The sequence below is a fragment of the Meriones unguiculatus genome, chromosome X (genome assembly GCF_030254825.1).
Source record: "Meriones unguiculatus strain TT.TT164.6M chromosome X, Bangor_MerUng_6.1, whole genome shotgun sequence".
Lineage (NCBI taxonomy): Eukaryota > Metazoa > Chordata > Mammalia > Rodentia > Muridae > Meriones > Meriones unguiculatus.
The window spans coordinates 141,181,209-141,206,581 of NC_083369.1; the positions used below are offsets into that span (position 1 = coordinate 141,181,209).

General features: G+C 39.4%; 1 protein-coding gene across 10 annotated transcripts in view; it reads right to left on the reverse strand.

Moving 5' to 3' along the window:
* Nucleotides 1-503: 503 nt before the first annotated feature.
* The window catches only part of Bclaf3 (BCLAF1 and THRAP3 family member 3), a 62,128-nt gene continuing 37,258 nt past the window's right edge, over nt 504-25,373 (reverse strand). For 7 of the 10 annotated variants that reach the window (XM_060375325.1, XM_060375318.1, XM_060375326.1 and 4 more), the window contains 2 exons: nt 20,000-20,153; nt 504-2,979 (listed from right to left, as the gene is read on the reverse strand). In XM_060375325.1, coding sequence (XP_060231308.1) covers nt 2,915-2,979; nt 20,000-20,153 — 219 coding nt within the window. In that variant the 3' untranslated portion in view covers nt 504-2,914. Of the gene's footprint in view, nt 2,980-3,729; nt 3,756-19,999; nt 20,154-25,373 lie in introns of all 10 variants that reach the window. The other 3 variants (XM_060375322.1, XM_060375324.1, XM_060375323.1) reach the window with 3 other exon arrangements.

Below are 25,373 nucleotides of genomic sequence, written 5' to 3' on the forward strand. Positions count from 1 at the left end.
TGGTGGTCCTGAGTGCTGTATGAAAGCAGGCTGAGCAAGCTACAGGAAGCAAGCCAGTAGGTGGCACTCCTCCACAGCTTCCGCATTATTTCCTGCCTCCAGTTTGAGCTACTGCCCTCACTGCTTTTGAAGAACTGTTACATGGAACTGTGAATGAAATAAACCCTTTCCTCCCCAAAGCTTTTGGTTATGGTATTTCATGACAGCAATTGTGACACTAAGATATTAACTAAAACATGGTAAGTTGGTATGCATCTATTTAAAATGTTTTAATGTAAATGATATTTTTATTAGAGAAAAATTAAAATGTGTACTCTAAAATGAGTTTCTCTGTCGTATGGTGATGGGTAGTTTTTAAATAGAAATTTATGCTGAGGTAATTATAAGTTCATATGTAGCTATAAAAAATAACAGAAAAAGCCAGGCACAAGTGGCACATACCTTTGATTTTCACACTTCGATTACATAATGAGACTCTCCCTCAAAAAGAAAAACAAAAGAAATACAGATGGAAATTGGTTCCTTTTATTCATTTTTAACTAACATCAAAATTTAAAACCAGAAAGCTTACCAATAGAAACGTGGGAGGTTTGTCTAGTCAATAGGAAAGAAATTTGAAGGAACTGTTCAACCAAGAATGCCAACGACTCCAACCTTTTGTGTCTGTTACAGTATTTAGTGCTGTATTGGGAAACTTTTTATATTTATGGATCTTTCCCTGTACTGGCTTGAGATACTTCAGAGCAGGGATGATCTTAATTATCACCCTACTACCAGTGATAAGTCTAGCACTTGGAAAGAAATGGAAGGAGACAATGGTTTAGGACTCAGCCAAAACTTTTCTGGGGTGGGACAATGGCTCAGTGAATAAAAGCCTTTGCCACACAAGCATGAAGATCTCGGTTCAGATACCAAGAAACTACATAAATCCATACAAAGTAGCCTGTAATCCCAACATCCCTACAGCAAGGCGGGAGGTGGAGACAGGAGAATTCCCTGGAAGCTTGCAGGCTGAGTCGTATGTCCATTCCCTAGTTCTAACACAACTGATTTCGTCTGTTCTTACATTCTAGTAGACAGTCATGAAACTACAGCAGTTAAACATTTGATTGACAGCTCTTTGTGACTGTGTTTCATGTAGCAATGAACAAGTAAAAGGATGAGACCATGTGTCTCATGAAGCTCAGTAAACAGCCTGACTCTAGCTGTTCTACCAGAGGATGTCAGTTCAGTTTCCCGCATCCAGTGGCATCCCACAAGCATCTGTAACTCCAGTGCCAGGGACTATATCCTCTTCTGCCTCTGTAGGTACCGTGTGATGCACATGTGGGCAAAAACACTTATCCACATAAGATAATCAAATTAAGCTAGGTGGACTGGAGACGTAGTTCAACAGGCGGGAGTTTCTGCCTACCATGCAAGAAACATCTTGTAAAAACCATGAATGGTGGCAACATGCCTGTAATCCCAACATTCTTGAGGTCATCAAGGTCATTCTTTGCCATATAATGAGTTTTGTATCAGCCTGGGCTACATGAGACCCCAACTCAAAAAAATTACAGTCTTTTTTTTTTTTTTTAAGTACCCAGATAACACAAACTTGCTGTACTACTGCATACATAAATTTCTCCCTTACCCTAGGCCTCATGCTTGGTAAGGTTGGAAAACCTGAACTTTAGAGGTAGCACACAATACAAAGTCATCTGTACGCACAGTCTATGTATCATCCAATTAGCACTGACTTCCTTCATCACTGACCCATTTAAGGAAGAGTGGCCCTTGCATGAAAAAAATCTTTTAACTAAACATTTAAAAAAATATAGGGAAAATATATAACATTACATGTTCCCCAACATCCAACAGGTATCACCCAGAGTTGTCAGTCTCATGAAAAATTACAATTCTCACCAATCGCCAGGTAATAACTTCAAGCAGAAAGAGCAACAATATTTTATTTTCTTACAAATAAACATTTCACAAAAACGTGACTGGGAATGTCTATGTACTTTTAACCAGAAGAAAGGAAACGAAGAAGTGAGTTTCTGAACCTCCAGACTGTATATAGTATCCCGTGGATCCTACCTTAAACATAGTAAGGATGCAACAACCCCTGTCAACTGAACCAAAGATGCGCCTTCTGGAAGTTGTGTCTGCAAAATGTGTAACACTGTAGTAGTAAAGTACAATGGTCAAATATGCAATTTTGTCTGTCAGGTTTTTAACAGCCTTTAAAAATATAATATGCACTAGCTTGCCCTGAGGGAAAAGAAGATGGAATAGAGATTACAAAATCCTTACGCATTTTCCACAATAGCATTTGAAACTAGAAAAGAGCAAATCGTTATGGGAAAACCCAAGATAGGCATTACTAATGATTCAGTGCACTCGCCATGACCTGATGGAGGAGATGCACCTTTTCTCTAGGCTTCTTATGTTGTATTATGAAACTGATGACATACATAGGCCCTGGTCTTCAGAAACTTCAAGTTAGAAGCTAAAATGTCATCAGAAAAAGAAAAGCCAGTATAAAATTTGCTACTGTAAGGCCACTGTTTAAAGTTCTTTCATGTACAGACACTATATAATCCTGATACTTGTTCTTATAACATCAACAAAGCTTTCAACATATAAACATTTAGATATAATCTGATTAAATTCTCCCAGTGAACCCATGCTCAGAGAAAGATGCCCCTCAAATGATTCTGCTGAGAGATTTCCCAAAACATTTTGTAGTTAAATACAACTTTGAAAATGAATACTGTGATTAACAGTGATTGTTAAGTGTAAAAAAGTTGCAGCATTCCACTACTGAAAAATAAAGATATTTTATCAAGAAAGTTACAGCATTAGTGTCTTAGTGTAAATTCCAATTCCTGATAAAATGAGATGCTCTGTTAAGTTCTCAGTTAAGTCCTCATGTAGGGTTGATTCCATCTGCAACATTTCCACGTTGGTTTTCTGTGACAGTATTGTGTATTCCTGTCAAAAGAAAACAAGAGAAATAGGGGCTTCAACAGAAGAGTCACTTACAACATCTGAGCTAGAGTTCGGCCCACAGTGCAGTTCTCAAAATTCTTTAATCTGTACAGTGTTAACAATCCCCAAAAAGGTAACATGGAACCCTGAGGATGTCATCTAAACATAGAACATATCAGAACAGCCAAAAATGGTAAATGAGTAGGACAAACAAAACAAAACAAAACAAACAAGCAAAAAAAAAAAAAAAAAAAAAAAAAACCAAACAAAAAACACACCACTAGAGGGCACTGGTATTAATGAATGAGGAAAAAACAGCATTGTGCTCCTTGGGAGAATTTCAGGCAAAGAAAGCACTCTGGCCTAAACTCAAGATGCAAACTTTGCATCTCCAGTCCCCAGCCTGACACAACAGAGGCCCACGAGTGCAAACCAGTATATTAACCTGTCACATGAATTCTTGTAATGACTGATTAAATGCAAAGAAACCTTTTGGAAAACCTTCCTCACTTTTAGATGGTGGTCATCACAAAGACATAAGGATTCAATGAAAATGAGAAAAAAAGCTCACAAGAACAAGTAATTTATAATTAAAGTAACAGTCCTTGGATTTATATTGTGGTTTGATGCAAAAACACTAAATTACCGACTACAAACTTGATGGAAAACTAGACAAATAATAAAACTACAAATGGCAGAATGACATGGAATTCAGAGACACTGAAAATAAAATTTATTCAAATATATCCTTACCTTTTAACTAGGCTCTTACATTAAAACTGAAAGAAATGCAAAAGTGTATTTATTTTTAGCATTTATATTAAAATGAAAATGTTTAATTCCAAATAAAAACAATGCTGGTAGAAAAATCTTATTATTTCTTCTATCTTGCTTAATGAACACATACATATACTTTTTCACCATTATTCATCTAAAAGTAGTAGGTGGCAGGCACTATACTTTATTCTTTATACAATATAAAATCATGTATTTATATCTTCAAGTAAAATGTCACCAAGAATTGAAGAGAAATTATAATAATTCTAAACAAATTTTAACTGAAAATAGAAGCATGCAAGTTTTGAACTACTTTTATCTTGACACAGTTTATCATCTCTCCTATTGATTGCCCACTCTTGCAATGATTTAAAAGATATTTTAAGTGTAACACTGAACTAGGTTTGTGCAGATTTGTTTTTATTTTTCAGGACAGGGGTTCTCTGCGTTGTCTTAGTTGTCTTGGACTCACTCTTTAGACAAGGCCAGCCTTGTAATTCAGAGATTCACCTGCTTCTGCCTCCCTAGTGCTGGGATTAAAGGCTTGTCTAAGTTTTCTTAATGAACAGGATCTCTGCAAATGCTGCCTTGCTGGTCTTACTGTATCTCATCTTAATTCCCTAGGTCCCTGCTACACGCTGCTATCCAAGCAGCTGTCCTAAAGCACTACCTTCCCTTCTGTCACTCAGCATCATAGTTTAAAGTTCTATCCATGCTGTATCACGTTTTAGTGTAAGTTTAACTGAATTTGAGGTGCTTTAGGACAACCATTTGAGAGTATCTGTGAGGCAGCTAAACATCTAGAGTCTGGGGAGTTGTAAGGATCAGCCATCAAAAGAGGCAATGGTAAAATTTTGGGAAGAGGTGAGGATATCAAATAGGATAACTGAAAAGGAGAAAAACTAATATACTAGGAAATATTTTTATTTTTTTGAGACAGGGTGGCACTATGTAGCCCAGGCTAGGCTGGAACTTACTATGTAGCCAAGACTGACCTCAAACTCACAATTTTTTTTTTTTTTGACGCTAGACATTCCTCTCAAGTGCTGAAATTACAGGTGTCTACCATCATATCTTACAGAAATGCCTACCTTCTATAAGAATGTATGAAAGAAACTATGTGTACATATTCATGATCCTAATACTTGCGTATCTGAATTTGGAGGGTCATGAGTTCAAGGGCAACCTGGGCTATATGGTAAAATATTGCCTCAATTAAAAGAACAAAAAACAAAACGTATACAAGAAAAGAAAACAAGACAAGAGAAGCCAGAGTCTCCAGATTTCAGACTCAAAGGTGATGATGCCCCCCTAAGGCAACGTTTCTCCTTTTTATGTTGACTTGCTGCAACTCAGGCAAGGCAGGCAGAGTACATTCTCACCACGTCACCTGATCTTCCATCTTTGTTTTATGCTGTGTGACTTTCAAGCTTCCTTTCAATCCTCAAGCCATGAATCCCAGTCTGTAATTCCTTCCCATGTGTTTTTTATGCCTTTCCTAGTCATGGACACAGTTTTAACAGGCTCCTAACATACAGGAACTGAATTCAGGACTACCGAGGTATGGATGGTTCTAAGGAATTTTGTGCCTTCCTCACCAAAGGCACAGCTGCTGATAGTTTTTCAGAGGCTATCTTCTTACCTGTACATTTTAATTGTTTTTTTATTCCTTGAAATTAAAACTAGTAAGTATATTATGATTATATAATTTTCCCCTTTCAACACTGTTTTTACTAAGTTTTAGTCCTAGTTTGACATATAATTAGACCATCAAAAGCTTTTTTTTAAAAAAAGATTTATTTATTTATAAATATGAGCTCTCTGTTTGCATGTATGCCTGCATGACAGAAAAGAATATCAGGTCCCATTATAGATGGTTATGAGCCATCATGTGGTTGCTGTCAGGACTTCTGGAGAGCAGTGTTCTTAACCACTGAGCCATCTCTCCAGCCCCATCAAAAGTGTTGTTTTTGTTTGTTTGTTTGTTTTTGAGACAGGGACTTACTCTGTATCCCTGACTCTCCTAGAACTTCCCACAGCCCAAGCTTGCATTGAAGCCATGATACCCTTCTATATTAGCCTGAGATTACACGCCTGAGCTACCATGCCCAGCTCTCTTTCAAGCTTTCAAAAAACTTCCTGTGGGAAGCAGAAGCTGTTATGGGAGATACTTCTGAGTGCTAGTAGACTAAAAACAAGAGCTGTTCCAGGAGGTAATGAACATATGTCCCTCATCTTCCAGCTTAAATATACGGGACAGTTAATTCCCCAGCTGAAGAACAGGGTCCTGGATCAGATCAAGATATTCTCAGATTACTCTGTTTGGTCCAAGATGGCCTGATTCCAGGATTTTGTCAAAAAACAGAACAAAACAAAACAAAACAAACAAACAAACAAGCAAACAAAACCCTCTCTTCTGTGAGGTTTATTTTCACTGCTAGGCTTTTTTTTTTTCCTCTGTGGGAACTTCTGAAGTTCCTACCCTTGTCTCATCCAATCCTGTCCCTGCTGTCATTTAAAGTGACCCAACCCACAAAGTGTATCTTGCTCAGTCCAATTCAAGGAGACAAAGGTCTTAGCCCTGTTCCTTGTTCCACACGTGAGTGTGTGTGTGTGTGAGTGTGTGAGTGTGTGTGTGTGAGTGTGTGTGTGTGTGTGAGTGTGTGTGTGTGTGTGAGTGTGTGTGTGTGTGTGTGTGTGTGTGTGTGTGTGTGTGTGTGTAAGCACATATGAAGGCCCTTCTGGACCCTTCTCTCCCTTTCAGTGTGTGTATACGTACATGCATGTGTTCATGTGCTTGTGCATGTGTGTGCCTGAGGAAGAACTGCTAGCAGCCAATGGTTGTAAGGAATCTGGGCTACCAGAAAAGAATCAACACGAGCCTGTTATGAGTATGTAAGAGTTTCAGTTCTCTGCTTTTTTTTTTCTTTTTTAATTTCTGCTTGGGGATATAACATTTTGTAGAAAGCTGAGGGTCAAATTCAGTTTTAGGGAAGCTACTCCTTTGATGCTGGGCAGTTGAAGAGGGTGTGTTAAGAGGCTGTCTAGTGTCTGCTCTTACTATTTTCCAAGACTGCTTTGTAATGGTAATAGGCAACAGGGAATATGTAGTTGATGGCAAAGAAAGCAGACTGCACTAAAGATAGGAAATACAAAATTCCCATGGCATATTTCACAGGTTTAGAAAACAATAACATAAGAATTCATATGGGACTACAAAAGACCACAGATAGCAAAGCGATCCTAAGGGGTAAGAACAATGCTGGAGGTAGTACAATACCAACCTCAAATTATATTATAGAGCTATAAAGATAAATATAGCTTGGTACTTGTATAAAAATAGAAAGAACAATTGAATAGAGAAACAGGAAATAAAATGGCAAAACCCTTTCCACTTAAGTTTTTGACAAGGGAGGCAGAAACATACTATGAAAAAAAATTGCCCATTTGACAAAATAGTGCCTGCAAATTGAATTTCTAGCCAGAGAAGAGTCAAGCAGATTTATATCTATCTTTCACCTTGTACAAAAAAAAAAAAAAAATCAATTCAAACGAATCGAAGACGTGTTTAAAACCCGAAACACTAGAAGTTTTAGAAGAAAACACAGGGACTACACTTCAAGATATTGGGGTAGACAAGAACTTTTAAAATAGAAACCAAGAGCACAGAACTGATCCTCATGTAAAAAATTTGACTACATGAAAATAAAGTTACTGTACGGCAAGGAAAACAACAGCAGAGCACAGACAGCACACAGAATGAGAGATAATCTTTACCAGCTATACTTCAAACAGGCTGATATCCAAAATTCACAACTGCAGATATCTAAGTCCATCCATTATACTGCAAATTTTTTAATTCCTTTTTCTTTAGAGGTAAGTAGTATTCCATTTTTTATATACGCTAACATTTCATTATCCATTGTTGTGTTGACTGAAAACTAGGTTGATTCCAATTTTTTTGCTACAGTAAATAAAGCAGTAATAAACATGGGCATGTATATAAATATTTTTATGGTAGGATATGGATTTTTCTCGGTATATGCCCAGGACAGAGAAAGCTGGGTCACATGGCAGTTTTACATTTAAATTTTTGAGAAATCTACAACTGACTGACAGAATGGCTACTTCCTTTTTTGAAATTAATTTTATTTTTTAATATTAGTTATAATTTATTAACTTTGTATCCCAGCTGTAGCCCCCTCCCTCATTCCCTCCCAATCCCACTCTCCCTCCCCCATCTCCTCCCTGCCCCTTTCCAAGTCCACTGATAGGGGAGGTCCTCTTCCTTTTCCATCTGACCCTAGCTTATCAGGTATCTTCAGGACTGGCTCCTCTGTGGCCTAGCAAGGCTGCTCCTCCCTCGGGGAATGGAGGGAGGTCAAAGAGCAAGCCATTGAGATCATGTCAGAAATAGTCCCTGTTCTCCTTACTAGAGAACCCACTTGGATACTGACTACCATGGGCTACATCTTAGCAGGGGTTCTAGGTTATAATCCATACATGGTCCTTGGTTGGAGAAACAGTCTCATAAAAGACCCCTGTGGCCAGATATATTTGGTTCTTGTAGAGCTCCTGTCCTCTCCAGGTCATACTAACTCTCCCTTTTTTCATATGATTCCCTGCACTCTGCCGAAGGTTTGGTTATGAGTCTCAGCATCTGCTTTGATACACTGCTAGGTAGAGTCTTTCAGAGGCCCTCTGTAGCAGCTTTATTAGTAATAGCCAGAACCTGGAAACAATCCAGATGTCCCTCAAAAGAGGAATAAATACAGAAATTGTGGTATATTTACACAATAGACTACTACTTAGCAATTAAAAACAAGGAAATCATGAAATTTGTAGGCAAATGGTGGGATCTAGAAAAATCATCCTGAGTGAGGTATCCCAGAAGCAGAAAGACATACATGGTATAAACTCACTTATAAGTGGGTATTAGACCTATAAGATAGGATAAACATACTAAAATCTGTATACCTAAAAAAGATAAACAAGAAAGAGGACCTGGGGTAAGACGATCAACCCTTACTTAGAAATACAAATGGGATGGTCATGGGAAGTAGGAGAAAACAAGTAATACGACAGGAGCCTACCACTTCCTTTTTTTGTTTGTTTATTTTTTGTTTTTCCAGACAGGGTTTCTCTGTGTAGCCTTGGCTGTCCTGGACTTACTTTGTAGACCAGGCTGGACTCAAACTCAGAGAGATCCAAATGCCTCTGTCTCCCGAGTGCCGGGATTACAGGAGTGTGGCACTGTACCTGGCTCACAATGGCCATTTACTGTGTACCAACTGTAAATATGGATTTCCCTCTTTCTCCATACTTTCCAATGGCCACTGTCAGATTTGCTGATAACAGCCATTCTGACAAGGCTGAAGAAATACCTTAAAGTAGTTTTAGTTTGCAGCTCCCTGTTGGCTGGGGATATGGAACACTTTGAAAAATAGTTATTCCTCATTTGTATTTCCTTGCTTAACAACTGTCAATTCAGTTCATTGCCTATGTGTTAACTGGCAGTTTTATCCACTTGGTATTTTATTTCTGCAGTTCTTTGTTAATTCTGGATACTAGTCCCTTGTCTGAAGTACCAGGTCACACAATCTCAGGAATGAATAAAATCACATGTTCTCTCTCATATGCAGGATCTAGCTAATAATATACATATATAAGGAAACACATATACATGTGGGTATGGTGATAATGAAGAAAGAGAACAAGAAATGCTAGATATCAGGGATTGAGGAAGATGTGAATGCAAGTAATGAGCACGAGTTATGAAAGACAATACAAAGCTATCTAGTTCTAACTCTGTCATAGATTTATTTTTGTTTTGTTTTGGTGGTGGATAAGTGCATCAATATATTCAATACTGAAAATGTAAAATTTAATGTAAAGCTTCAGATCTTCTGTTTTAAATGCTAATTCTAACTTTATATAAACACATTAAGTGTGGGTGTGTTTACTTATTTGAAAGTTTTTAAATAAAGTTAATTTAAAAATATTTCTGGTAGACAAGGTATATGAGAATAAATAGGTCTAGATCTAATTTCATCATACCTATACTTAATTAATCATGCACCAATTAATTAGTCCAGGTGATAGTCTACTAACTGCTAAAAATGGCTTCTCCAACACTGCAAAAAGCTAAAATGTGAAGAGATGTGTAAAGAGACACCATGACCAAGGCAACTCTTATAAAAGAAAGTATTTAATGGGGTCTTCCTTAAGAGTTTTAAAGGATTAGTCCATAATCATCATGGTGGTAGAAAACAGACAGACATGGTACTAGAGCAGTAGCTGAGAGCTTTACATCCTGATTAACAGGCATCAGGCAGAGAGAGAGAGAGAGAGAGAGAGAGAGAGAGAGAGAGAGAGAGACAGAAACACACACACACACACAGAGAGAGAGAGAGAGAGAGAGAGAGAGAGAGAGAGAGAGAGAGACTGGGCCTGGTGTGGGCTTCTGAAACCTCAAAGCCCACAGGGACCATTCTCATTCAAACCACTACCAGATGCTACCCAGATTTCTAGGGCAGAACTTTTGACCTTTTTTGTTTGTTTTTCCAAGACAGGGTTTCTCTGTGTAGCCTTAGATGTCCTGAACTTGCTTTTGTAGATCAGGCTGGCCTCGAACTCACAGAGATTCACCTGTTTCTGACTCCTTGAGCCCTGGGATTACAGAGATGTACCACCACACCTGGCTAAGGCAGAACTTTTAAAGTTCCCCCTGATGCTCAAACTTGGGACATTAAATGATGTAACTGCAGGCTGCAGGTGTACAGAAGCCCCACAGTTTTATCTCCAGCACCACAAACCCATACCCTCACATCTACACAAAGGTTGTGAATGGTGCCTTGCACTGAGTAGCTCCATTAGAGCAAAAGTGTCCTTCATTTAAGGAAAATGGAAGTCAACATTAGCAGAAACATTAGACTTTATTCTTTTTAGGGCATAAAGACTGAGGTAAAATGAACTGATGGGTAAGTCTTCAATTTTCCCACAGGGGACGTAGTTTCAGAGTAGCACATGCTAGGATAGACTAAAGGTCTAGTTAGCCATAAGTACTTTAGTTCAAACCTGGCAGAGTTACCATGTCTCAGTCCCTTCCCAAAACCTTAGGAAAATGAAGCTCAATTATGTGTTATGGAGTACAGCAGGGTATCTAATTTCATGCTATAATCAGAGTTGGTCTTTGTTGAAAAAAAAAAAAAGTCTATAGAAACCTATCTGAAGATTGCTTGCTAGCATAGACGGTTGGCCAGATTGGAAGAGGCCAAAATTAACACACATATAATACCAAGATAAAGGAATTAAGAGACCAAGTTATGAGAAAAATGTGGAAATCTATTCTTTTGTAAGCCAATTAAGATATGTTAAAAGGGGGAGATATTCTGCATGGCTGTATAATACTGCTCCTAGACATCACTGCTTATTAAACAAAAATCCCAGTACAAGGAATGGGATATGTCCTTACTAATCACTGGCCAGAAGGCCCCAGAGACTACCACAACAATACAAGCTATTTCTATTCCTCTTGGCTGCCTACTAGAACTAGATGACAAGATTATTGCTAAAGACCCAAGACACCTTGGTTACAAGATATACAGAAAGCAAGCTATAATTGAGCTGGATGCTTCTTCCCTGCTGGCTAGACTTCATAGTGCTGGATGCTGCTATGCAAGATACTAGGGGAGTAATGACATCATCTGGCCAGGCAAGATGGCCTTCCTGGTACGATAGTGGCACAATTGTTACGAGGAAAAAATAAGTGCTCTTGGACTGGACTTGAGTTCCATTTCATAGGAGGGACTACAAGCCTAGTATGGTAAACCCTGTCAAAAACCTATGGCTTGGTTCCAAGCCCCACCGCCACATTCCTCAGGAAGCCTGCAGGGCCCCAGGTACTTTCAAGGCCTCCCTGGCCCCAGAAACATCCAGGTTAGACATCCCTATCCCTTGCTGCCTGTCCCCTGCCTGCCAGGTCCCACCTTAGGCACAGCCAGCAGAGGTGAGCGGCACACTATCCTTCAAGCACCACCGCCAGCATTCGAGAGGAGGCCTGCAGAGCCCCAGGGACATCTTCTCTGCCAATTTCCTGCCAGCCTGGTCCTTCAGTGGCACAGCTGGCAGAGGTGAGCTGTGCTCGGTCTCCTGAGCTCTACTGTCAAGCCCATGGCTCTGCCTTCATCCCCGAAGGTCCGCAGGAACATGCGGGTCCACCTGGGGCACAGGCAGCGGAGGTGAGCAACAGGCTATTTGCTGAGCCCTGTTGTCAGACCCAAGATTCTGCCTGCCTGCCTGCCAAAAATTCTGCCAGCATCAGGGACATCCGACCGACACCACGGACAACCGGATGGCTGAAGGCCAGTGTAAGAACACAATCAACAAGAGCCAGGGCACTATGGCACCTTCAGAGCACAGCAATCCTATTATGCAAGCAGTCCTGCTGGAGATGCTAATGCAATTAAAGCACAAGATGACCTTAAACCCAACCTCATAAAGATGATAGAGGCCTTTAAGAAGGAAATTAAAAAAAAAATCCCTAAAAGAAATACAGGAAAATATAACCAAACAGGTGAAGAAATGAATAAAATGGCTCAACACTTGAAAATGGAAATACAAGCAAAACAAGGCAATTCTGGATAGAGAAAACCACCTAGGGAAATGAACAGAGCTACAGACACAAGTATCACCAACAGAATACAAGAGATAAAAAAGAAAATCTCAGGTGTAGAAGATACAATTGAATAAACTGATACATCAGTCAAAGAAAATGTTAAATCTAAAAAGCTCCTGACATAAAACATCTAAGAAATCTGGGGCACTATGAATAGAACAAACCTAAGAATGATAGAAATAGAAGAAGACTCTCAGCTCCAAGGCCCAGAAAATATTTTCAACAAAATCATACCAAGAAACTCCCCCAACTTAAAGAAAGAGATGCCTATAAACATACAAGAAACATACAGACACAAATAGACTGGGCCAGAACAGAAAAAAATCCTCCCGTTACATATACAGAGAAAAGAAAGGATATTAAAAGCTGCAAGGGAAAAAGGCCAAGTAACAAATACAGGCAAACCTAGCAGAAGTACACCTGACTTCTTAACAGAGATTCTAAAAGCCAGAAGGGCCTGGGCAGATATATTGCAGACTATGAGACCAGAGATGTCAGCCCACACTACCATACCTGGTAAAACTTTTAATTACCATATATGGAGAGAATAAGATACTTCACAGAAAAACCAAATTCAAACAGTATCTGTCTACAAATCCTGCCCTACAGAAGATACTAGAAGAAAAACTATGACCTAAGAAGGTTAACACAAAACACTGGAAATAATTAACACCACACCAGCAAAGCCAAAAGAAGGAAAGCTCGCTTGCATGCTCGCACACTTGTGTGCCCTCTCTCCCACCATAACACCACCAGCATCAAAACAACATGAATTAACAATCATTGATCATTAATATCTTTTAGCATTAACTGACCCATCCCCAATAAAAAGACAGGCTTACAGAGTAGACGCAAAAACAGAATCTATCATTCTGCTGCATACAAGAAACACACCTCAGCAATAAAAGCAGGTACCACTACAGAGTGAAGGGCTAGAAACGAACCCAAGAAACAAAGCTGGAGTAGCCATTCAAATATCTAATAAAATAGACTTTCTTCCAAAATTGATCAAAAGAGATGGGGAAGGACACTTTATACTCAGCAAAGGAAAAACCCACCAAGATGACATCTCAATTCTTAACATCTATGCCCAAATACAAGGGCACCCAAATTTGTAAAAGACATTAACAAAACTTAACCACACCTAGGCCCCCACACATTAATAGTGGGAGACTTCAACCCCCCACTCTCATCAAAGGACAGGTCAACAAAACAGAAAATACACAAAGAAACAATTACACTAACAGATGTCATGAATCAAATGGACCTAACAGACATCTACAGAAACTTTTACCCAAACACAAAAGAATTTGCTTTCTTCTCAGCACCTCATGGAACCTTCTCCAAAATATAGCATATAGTTGGTTACAACAAGACTCCACAGATACAAGACAACTGAAATAATCTCCTGTATCCTATCAGACTACCATGGACTAAAACTGGACCCCAACAACAACAGAAATAACAAAAAGCCTACACACACACATGGAAACTAAACAACTCTCTACTCTGTGACAACTGGGTTAGGGAAGAAATTAAGAAAGAAATTAAAGACTTCTTAAAAAGTCAATGAAAATGAAGGCACAACATACCCAAACTTATGGGACACAATGAAAGCAGTGCTAAGAAGAAAGGTGACAGCACTAAGTGCCTTCAAAAAGAACTTGGGAGATATCTCATACTAGCAACTTAACAGCACACCTGAAAGCTCTATAAGAAAGAGAAGTAAACACACTCAAGAGTAGTTAGATAGCAGTAAGTAAACGCAGAGCTGAAATCAATACATTAGAAACAAAGAGAACAATACAAAGAATCAACAAAACCAAGAGCTGGTTCTCTAAGAAAATCAACAAGATAGACAAACCATTAGCCAAACTAAAAGGCAGAGACAGTATCCAAGTCAACAAAATCAGAAATGAGAAGGGGGACATAACAACAGTCATTGAGGAAATCCAAACAATCATTGGATCTTAACTTCAGAAACATGTATTCCCCTAAACTACAAAATCTAAACAAAATGGATGTTTTTTTTTTGACAGGTATCTCTTACCAGTATTAAAGCAAGATCAGGCAAACAATTTAAGTAGTCCTTTAACCTTTAAGATAATAGAAGCAGTCATTAAGCCTCCCAACCAAGAAAAGCAGAGGGACAAATGGTTTCAGCACAGAATTCTACCAGACCTTCAAAGAAGAGCTAACACCAATACTCCTCAAAGGATTCCACAAAGTAGAAACAGAAGGAACATTGCCAAGCTCATTCTATGAGTCACCCTGATACCTAAACCACACAAAGACCCAACAAAGAAAATTTCAGACCAATTTCCCTTATGAACACTTATACAAAAATTACTCAATAAAATAATCACAAACCGAATCCAAAAACACCATCCACCATGATTAAGTAGTATTTATCACAGGGATGGTTTAACATATGAAAATCCATCTATGTAATCTACCATATAAACAAACTGAAAGCAAAAAAGCCACATGATCATCTCACTGGATGCTGAAAAAGCCTCTGACAAAATTCAACACCATTCATGTTAAGTCTTGGAGAGATGAGGGATACAAGGTGCATACCTAAACACAATAAAGGGAATAAACAGCAAGCCAATAGACACCATCAAATTAAATGGAGAGAAACTTAAAGCACTTCTGCTGAAATCAAAGACAAGACAAGGCTGCCCGCTCTCCCCGTATCTATTCAATATAGAACTTGAAGTTCTAGCTAGAGCAATAAGACAACTAAAGGAGATACAAATATGAAAGGAAAATTGATGAACTAGACAAGATCATCCTAAGTGAGTTAATTCAGACCCAGGAAGTCACACACAGTATGTGCTCACTTATAAGTAGATATTAGACCTATAGTACAGGATAACCATACTACAATCCACAGACCCAAAGAAGCTAAGTAAGAAGGAAAACCCAAAGGAGGGAGCCAGAATGTCACTCAGAAGGGGAAATAGAATAGACAGCATAAGTGGATGAAGAGAAGAACTGGGCAGGAGATGGAATGGGAAGAATGGGGGGAGTTAAGAAAGCTAGGAACAAAAAGGGAAACTGAGGGAGGACATCTCTTTGTCAGGCTGGAGGCCTGCAACAGGGTAGGCTCCTAGGAGCATATGGGTGGGACTCCAGCTGAGACTCCTAACGGGGGTGAGGGTGGAGGACAACAGCACATGAAGACTGAAGTGACCACCTCCTAGCCAGGTAAAACTAGTGGAAAGACGGGAACAACAACCCATCAACAAAACCTGTGACCCAAAAATTACCCTGCCTACAAGAAGTGCATGAATAACAAGGGAACAAAGATTGAGGGAAAAATCTAACTAATAATTGGCCTAATCTGAGACCCAGCCCATGGTAGAGAGCCAGGCCATGACAATAACAATGATACTCTGCTTTAACTGCAGACAGGAGCCTAGCTTGACTGGAGTCTGGGAGGTTCCAGCCAGCAAAGAGGCCAGGACAAATGCTGGGACTTGCAAGCAAGCATGGGATGGAGCTCTGGGGGTCCTGTGGAAGTGCTGGGGGAAAGATGGAAGGACCTGGAGGGGACAGGAACCTCACAAGACCTACAGAGACCACTAACCCAGTCCCATTGGGGCTTACAGAGACTGAGACATCAACTAAGGAGCATGCATGATCTGGACCTAGGTCCCCTGCACACAAGTAGCCGATAGGCGCCTTGGTCTTTATATGGGGCACCTGATGAGTGGAGCGGGGGTAATGGCTGTTTCTAACGTTAACTCTATTGCCTGCTTTTGGATTACCTCCCCCTGGCAGGGCTGACTTTCCTAGCCTCAGGGGATGAAGATATGCTCAGTCCTGATGAGACTTGATGTGCCAGGGAGGGTTGATAAATGGGAAAGTGGGGCTCTCCTTTTCTGGAGAAGGGGGAAGAGAGAAGAGGAAGAAGGAGCGGACTGGGAGGAGGGAAGGGAGGGGGCACCCTTGGGATATAAAATAAATTTAAAAAGAAAATAAAAATAAATTTTAAAAAATGTTCAACTTTCCTAGTCATCAGGGAAATGCAAATCAAAATGACTCTGAGATTCCATCTTAGCCCTGTCAGAATGGCTAAGATAAAAACTCAAATGGCAGCTCATGCTGGCAAGAATGTGGAGCAAGGGGAACACTTCTTAATTGCTAGTAAACGTGCAATTATGTACAACCACTTTGGAAATCAATCTGGCAGTTTCTCAGAGAACTGGGAAAGAGTTTTACATTAAGACCCAGCTATACCACTCTTAGGCATATGCCCAAAAGATGCTCCACTGTATCACAATGACATTTGCTCAACCATGTTTGCAGCAACTGTATTTGTAATAGCCCAGAAACTGGAAACAACACAGATATCCCTCAGTTGAGGAATGGATACAGAAATTGTAGTATATTTATACAATGGAATACTACTCAGCAATTAAAAACACTACAAGAAGACCTACAGAGTCAATTAACCTAGGCTCATGGAGGCTCATAGAGACTGAACCACCAACTGAAGAGCATGCATGGGCTGAATCTAGACCCTCTACACATATGTAGCAGATGTGCAGCTTGTTCTCCATGTGGTTCCCCTAACAATGAGAGTAGAGGATGTCTTTAACTCTGTTGCCTACTTTGGATCCCTTTCCCCTAGCTGGGCTGCCTTGGCTAGCCTTAGTGGAAAAGGAGGCATTTATTCCTACTGCAACTTGATGTGGCAGGGTAAGTCAGTACCCATGCCGGGCCTCCCTTTTTGAGGAGAAGGGGAGAGGGAAATGGAGGTAGGGAATGTAAGGGTGAGACTGGGAGGAGAGGAGGGAGAAGGTAAGGATCAGGATGTAAAGTGATTTAATGGAGAAAAAATATAACCTATGATTGCGAAGGCCATAGGTCCTAGGGCAAGGCTTACTACTGTACTTTAGCTGAAATTAACATGGCACTAAACTGAAGTCTAAATATTTATACTTCCAGACAAATAACACTCTCAGCTTTTATCAGAGCAGCTTTTCTTTGCAGTGAACTACAGTAAAGATGTTTCTAGTTAATGATGGTTGAGTATACAGAAACAGGGTATTATGTCAACCCCTCTAAGTCAGAGGCAGTACTGCAAAAGAGAGCTTAGAAAGAATGTAAGAGTAAGATAATAAAAAGGAAAAGAGGGCTGCTAATGCTATCTTCAGGACATGATAAAGTCATAGCAAAAATTTATCTCACAGAAGCTACAGATGCTTGCACGAGACCAGGACTGTCACTACCAATCATGGATCACAGAAGGGCTTAGAGGATCCTAATCCTTTGTGGTGGTTTGAATGAGAATGGTCCCTCTAAGTTCATAGACGTCACCTCCATAAATCAGTGAAACTATATGGGAAGGATTAGGAGGCGTGGCAATGTTGGAAGAGGTACGTCACTGGGCACAGGCTCTGAGGTTTAAACCCACATCACTCTTAGCTTTTTTTTTTTTTTTTTTTTTTTTGCCTTGTAGTTATAATCAAGATGCCAGCCCTTAGCTACTGCTCCAGAGTCATATTTGCCTGCCTTCTTCCATGTTCCCTGCCATGATCGCTATGGACTTTAACCCTCTGAAACTGCATGTCCCAAATAAACCCTTTCTTCTGTTAAGTTGTCTTGGTCATGGTACTTTGTCACAACGACAGAAAAGTAACTGACACCCTCTCAGTGGAACTATTGGCAACTGATGGATTCTGGGAAGAGTTGATTATTGCCTTCAGTTGTCTGCTAAACATGAGGCTCCAGTGGACAGTTCCAAAGTCGTGACCACAGACACAGTCCTGGTTAAAAAAAATCAATTATAACAAACAAACAAACAAAAACAAAGGTATGAATGTGAGAAAGGGGACCTGTGGGAAAGGGAAGAAAGGATGCCAGTAGTATGAGAAAAGTAAGAGTGGGGAAGCCAGGTGGTGGCAGCACACATCTGTAATTCCAGCACTCAGGGAAGCAGAGACAAGCATTTCTCTCTTGAGTTTGAGGCCAGCCTGGTCTACAAAGCAAGTCCAGGACAGGCAAGGCTACACAGAAAAACCCTGTCTCAAAAACTAAATAAATAAAGAAACTGTTAAAGAACAAATCAATCAATTAAAATGTTTAATTTTAGAAAGGAAGCGGAGTCCAGAAGAATATACCTAAATATTATAGGTCATTAAGAGCCTTTACTTAAATGTTCACTTCAAAGATTAACTACACGATAAAAATGCACTTATGCCTCTGTGTTGTGTCTCCCAAGGAAAAGTTTTGTTGTTAGAGAGGGGCTTGTGCACTGTGTTTTCAGATGCTGATTCCAGTGCCTGAGATCTGGTTTCTGCCCTGCCAGGAGCATTGTTATGAAGGTTGAACCATCTCCTGTACCCATGTGATGTAAGGAGTGTTCCCCAAGTATCCTTGATTGGCTAAATAAAGTAGGCACACCTGGGAAGTGCAGACGTGAGGGGCCAAGCTATGGTTCAAGGGCTTTGGGGGCAGAAGGCTCACAGGAGAGAGGAGGTAGAGGAGAAGGGAGAAAGCAGAGCTGCTCTGGGTTAGTGGGGAGAGATGCACATGGCCAAATCAATGTAGATAGAGGAAAAGGCTCCAGCTAAGAAGCATAAGCAAGTATTTATGAAATTATGGATGGGAAGTAGCCCAGATAAAAATTAGAGTAATTGGCATAGGATGAAGGCTGGGAGGTTAAGGGTAGTTTAGGGGGCTAAGATCTGCCTAGCCCCAGGTAAAATAAAGCTTATCTAAAATCTATCAGGTGTCTATGTCTTTTACTGATTTGATAGCGGGTTAAATGAAACTCCTACAATAATTATACTTTTTCTGTTTTACTTTGTTTTTGGGACAGGGTTTCTCTGTAGCAGTCCTGGACTCGTTTTATGGACCAGGCTGGCCTCAAACTCACAGAGATTTGCCTGCCTCTGCCTCCCTGAGTGCTGGGATTACAGGTGTCCGTCACCAGCAATAATTATAGGTTTTAATATTAAACTCTATTAGCTCATTTTTTTTGTTTACTACAACACTGTCATACAACAAGGTGGCACATTCAAATTGTTTCAGGTAGTATGGCAAAAATTTTAAGCTTAAATACTTTTACAGTTCCATCAGCATTGCTCTTAAAAGTTTTCATTCAATAATAATGCATTAAGATCATTTTTAATATGTTAGGTTGTTTCTTTTTTATTGTTCATTATAACCTCTTTTTTATATTTTTATTTTTATATTAATTACAGTTTATTCACTTTGTATCTCAGCTGTAGCCCCCTCCCGCCTCCCCTCCGAATCCCACCATCCCTCCCTCATCTCCTCCTATGCCTCTCTTCAAGTCCATGGATAGGGGAGGTCCTCCTTCCCTTCAGTCTGACCCCAGATTATCCAGTCTCATCCAAACTGGCTGCATTGTCCTCCTCTGTGGCCTATCAAGGCTGCTCTCCCATCCAGGGGAGGCGGTCAAAGAGCTAGCCACTGAGTTCATGTCAGAGACAGTCCCTGTTCCCTTGTTTCTTAAACTAGATGAAAAACAATTATCTAACAAACATTTAAAGTTACTCAATATTTTTAAAAGGTTATTGTCAAACTAACCTTTTTTCCTCCTTAGACATCTCTTTCTGAATTTATTGGTAATAAATCCCCTTGGTCCAGCAAACCGTAAACGCTGGTATTTAGCCTGAATATATAAGCTCTTCTGTACCAGGTGTGACTTATAATGGGGTTGGAATCTGCCACCCAAAAGTTTCTGTAAAGGATCCAAAGAGAATTAAATGTTAAAAATACAGTCTATTCTATTCTTAGTATGACAGGCAGAAGAATAATATTCACAACAGCCCTTGATTCTTGGTACCACAAACATTTAAAAAAGGCATTAATACCAGCACTAAAGTATAATTTCTTCAAACTTCCTACTAATTTTAATATTATCTTTAAAAAAAGTTTATTACACAGAAAATAGGTGTTTTTTGTTTTTGTTTTTAGTGCTATTAATGGGGCTAGGAAGATGACTCAGTCATTTAAAGTGCCTGCTAAGCAAGCATGAAGACTTGAGTTCAGATCTCCAGCACCTGACTATACCAGTCACAGGGGTTGGGATAGAAAGGTAGCGATAGGCAGATCATCCCTGGACTTCACTGGTAAGCCAGCCTATCTAAATCACTGAGCTCCTGGTACAATGAGACACAGACTCATAATGGATTTAGTTTTATTCTTCTACAGGTTGATGCTTAAGTTTTTCCTGGGATCATTTGCTGTCTTGCTCCAGCATCTATTTTTTGGTGTCTTAATTATAATTCAGGTAACATGAACTTAAATCCAGTTCCTCTATTCCACTGATCTATTTTTACAAGCACCATGCTGTTTTTATTACTATGGCTCTGTAGTAGAGCCTGAAATTATAAATGTTGGCTATTTCTTGTATTATTCTTTTTGTTCTGAACTCTTTTGGTTTTCCTTGGGTCTTTTGTGCTTCTTTATAAATTTTAAGATTTTTTTTTTTATGTTTATGAAAATGTCCCTAGAATCTGTAGATTGCCTTTGGAAGAACAGCTATTTTTACAATATTGAATCTGAGGTGGCTGGAGAGATGGCTCAGAGGTTAAGAGCACTGGGTGCTCTTCCAGAGGTCATGAGTTCAATTTCCAGCAACCACATGGTGGCTCACAATATTGAATCTGATTAATAAGCATGTGAGCTCTTTCCATTGTCTAGTGCCTTCCTCAACTTTTTTCTTCTTAAAGTTTTCATTGTAGAAGTCTTCTTTGGTTTATTCTCAGATATTTTATGTGTGTGGCTGTTCTGAATGAGATTTACTGACTTTTTTTTTTCAATATGCTTGCCATTGGCATACAGGAAGGCTACAAGTTTCTGCATATTAATTTTATATTCTGACACCTCACTGGAGTGTTTTCTCGGTTCTGAGGTTTATTATGATGGGTCTCTAATCATATCATTTGCAAAAAGGAATACTTCAACTTTTGTTTTTCTTTCTTGTTTCTTTTTTCGGAACAGGGTTTCTCTGTGTAACCTTTGCTGTCCTGGACTCACTTTGTAGACCAGGCTGGCCTTGAACTCATAGAAGTCTGCCCGCCTTTGCCTCCCCCGGTGCTGGGATTACCAGTGTGTACCACCGCACCTGGTTACTTTGACTTGTGTTTGTGTGTGTCTCTCTTTTTACTTCCTTTTCTTGTCTTACTGCTCTAGTGAAGATTTTAAGCATTAACAGAATAGCAGTGGAGAACGGACATCCTTGTCTTAGTCCTGATCTTAGTAGGTATGCTTTGGTTTTTTTCTCCATTTAGTATGACGCTGGCTAGGTTTTGACACAAAGCTTTTATCATGATGAGGTTTGCTCACTCCATCTCTAATCTCTTCATCACTTAATTTTCTTTAGATTTATTTATTTTATGTTTGCCTATATGTATGTTTACTACATGCATACAAGACATACAGAGGCCAAAACAGGGCATTGAATCCTCTGGAACTGGAGGTATGGATGGTTGGAAACTACCAGGTGCTAGAAAACAAAGACACAACCTCCCCAAGAATAATGAGTGATCTTTGCTAAGCTATCTCTCCAGCAACACAAGCCCAACCCCCCAGGACTTTTATTATGAAAGGATGTTAGATTTTGCCAAAGGTCTTTCCTGCATCTATAGAGATGATCATGTGACTTCTATCTTTATATTCATTTATGCAGTGAATTACATTTACTGAGCCATCCTTGTGTATCCCTGGAATGAAGGCAACATGACTGTGACAGCTATGTTTTTGATTAACACAGAATCAGTATAGAAGTATTGAGAAATTAGACATCTATGTCCATCATGTAGATTGAGCATTTTTTTCCTCTACTTTCCTTCCTTCCTTTCCTTCTTCCTTTCTTTCTGTTGTTGTCTTTGTCTAGTTTGGTATCAGCACAATACTTGCTTCTTTCTTCCTTTCTTTCTGTTGTCTTTGTCCAGTTTGGTATCAGCACAATATTGGCTTTGTAAAGCCAATATTGTTTACAAAGCCAATTTCTACTTTGTAAAATAATTTGAATGCACAGGTGTGAAGTTTTACAAAATTTTTATAGAATTTCTCATTGAAATCATGCAATACTGCAAGATTTTAGTTGTGACACTTTTTAGGACTGTAGCAATCTCATTGTTCGTCTTAACTTACTTATTTCACGTTGGAGTAATTTTGGTAGGTTATATACATCTAGAAATTCATCCATTCCTTTTAGTAGAATATAGGTTTTTATGTTATGTCTTTATAGTTTTCATTTCATTGATAACTTTTCATATCTTCCTTTTCACAACTAATTTACTAATCTAAGTGTTCTCTTCCTTTGAGTTAATCTGGTTAAGGGTTTAGCAATCTTGCTTATTTTTTTTGAAGAACAAATTCATTGTTTCACTGATTGTTTGCATTTTTTATGTGTTTCTGTTTCATTAATTTCTACCCTGATCTCAAATTATTTGTTCCCTTCTACTGCTCTGTTCAATTTGTTCTCTTTCTCCCCAAGGCCTTAAGATGCATCATTATTTGAGATCTCTCAATTTTTTTTGATGTAGGCACTTAATACTGTATTATATCCTACCCCGTACAAAAGTCAACTCCAATGGATCAAAGACCTCAATATAATATCTGGAACCCTGAATCTGGCTAAATGAAGAAGCAAAGATTACACTGTAACATATAGGTATATAAAGCTTTTCAACATATAAAGATTTTCTGAATAGAAGTCCAACAGCCAAAGAAATAAGGCCCACAATGACTGAGAAATGGGCTCTCGTGGAACTAAAAAAAGGTTCTGTAGAGCACGAGAAACCAGTAACTGAAAAGGCGGTCCACAGAATGAGAGAAATTATCTGTCAGCTATATATTGCTATATTGCTATAAGATTATTAACCAGAATCTATAAAGGACTCAAAAATCTAAACTCCATAAAAACAAAGAACCTAAATGGACTATGGGACTTAACATGTACAGACATGCAGGGAAAGAATCCATACGCATGAAACAAATAAAGCTCCTTGAAGATTTCACCTCAGTCCAGTCAGACTGGCTAGCATCAAAGCTGCAAAGAACAACAAATACTGGCATAGTTGTAGGTAAAGGGGACCATTTATACAACACTAGTGTAAGTGTAAACTGCTATATCACTTTTGAAATCAGTCTGGAATTTCCTCAAAAAAAAAAAAAAAGTCTACCATCTATATGACCCAGCCATACAACTCCAAAGAAATTCATATCCTACTACAGAGACATTTGCACATCTACCATTAACCATGGTTAGCTCTATTCACAATACATAGAAAACAGAATCAGTATATCCATGAGCTGATGAATGGATGATAAAACTGTGGTATGCATATACAAGGACATTTTATTTAGCTATGAAGAAAAAATGAAAATGTGGAATGTGCAGAGAAATGGATGAGACTGGAAAAAAACATATTCAAGGTAACCCAGGCCCAGAAAGACAAACAATGCGTGGTCTCTCCTATGTGCAGATCCTGTACTCAACTCTATAGTTTTATGTATTTAACCTGGAATACATATGGAATCAGGGAGATCAGAAAGGGGACAGTGTGCAACACTGCCTTAAGGGAATGGGGATAGCAGCACATAAACAAAAGGAGAAAGGAGAGGGGGAATATTAGGAACAAAACTTCAAACATGGACAGGGTTGCGAGTATGGGGGAGTTGAGGTAATAGGGATGGGTAAGGAAAAGGAGGGTATGAAAACGTCCCTTGAACACCTACTATCAGGTAACCCAATTAAAATATATACAATAGAGTTTGAAAGCAGACAGCTCACAAGGTTAGACAATGCCAATCCTAGAAGTAATAGGTCTGCGCTGGTTGTGGTGAGGTCCAGATACTGGCTACTGACCTTTTAACATCACCCAACTTTGGTTTTGCTTTTATCTGATGGGAATTGTTCCCTGGGTTCTTCCCTTTTGCAGTAAGTATTTACCTTATTATTATTATTATTATTATTATTTTTCATAGGAAGCACCACAGTTAAAGAGACTGGATTTTAAAAGAGAACTTGAACTTTTAAAGTGTTGACATTTTTAGACTTGTAGGACTTTTACATTTTAGTTAACATGAGCTCTTAAGTAGATCTTAAGTACAAGCACGACAGGAAAGATTGTGGATTAACAATGATTAACGTGTGTGTGAAGAGTTGACAAAGGGTCAAATGTGTACTGGTGGTTTTTTTTTATTTCGTTTTTATGTCAACCTGACACAGACTGGGATCATCTGGAAGGATGGAACCTCAGTTGAAGAACTATATCCACTGAATGGGACAGGGGCGTGTCTGTGGGAGTTTTCGTAATTAATGTTTGCTATGGGAGGGTCCGCCTCACTGTGCACTGCCAACCCTGGGCAGGTGGTCCTGGACTGTATGAGCAAGCCAGTAAGTAACATTCCTCCCCCTCTGTTTCAGTTCCTGTTCCCAGGCTCCTACCTTGGCTCTCCTTGGTGATTATAACCTGTAAACCAAATGAAGCCTTTCCTCTCCAAAGATGGTTCTGTTCAGTGCTTTTTCACAGGAACAGAAAGGTGATCTAGATAAGGGTCACGAAACAAAACCACCCAGCACCAGGTGTGGGATACTTTCGTAGAAGTTGTGGCTCCACCAGGGAGGCTCCAGAGTCCCCCAAACAATACCAAGCTGTTGTCTACGGAAGTAGGACTCATCACTCATGAGTTCATGTCTGTCGGTGACAAGACACAGGAAAAGTGAGTTGGAATGGAGCTGGATGTTTCCTGCCAGATAGTTTTCACAGTGCTACATGGTGCTAGTTAGGCTGCTGGGGGAATAAGGCAACGATGGTCTTATTCAGCTGTGGGCTCTGAACTACACCACCACCCTGCCAGGCAAGATGCGCCCACTGGTACAATAGTGAGAGGACTATTAGAAAGGTAACCAAGTGTTCCCTCATTGGATTGGAAGCCCAGTCCA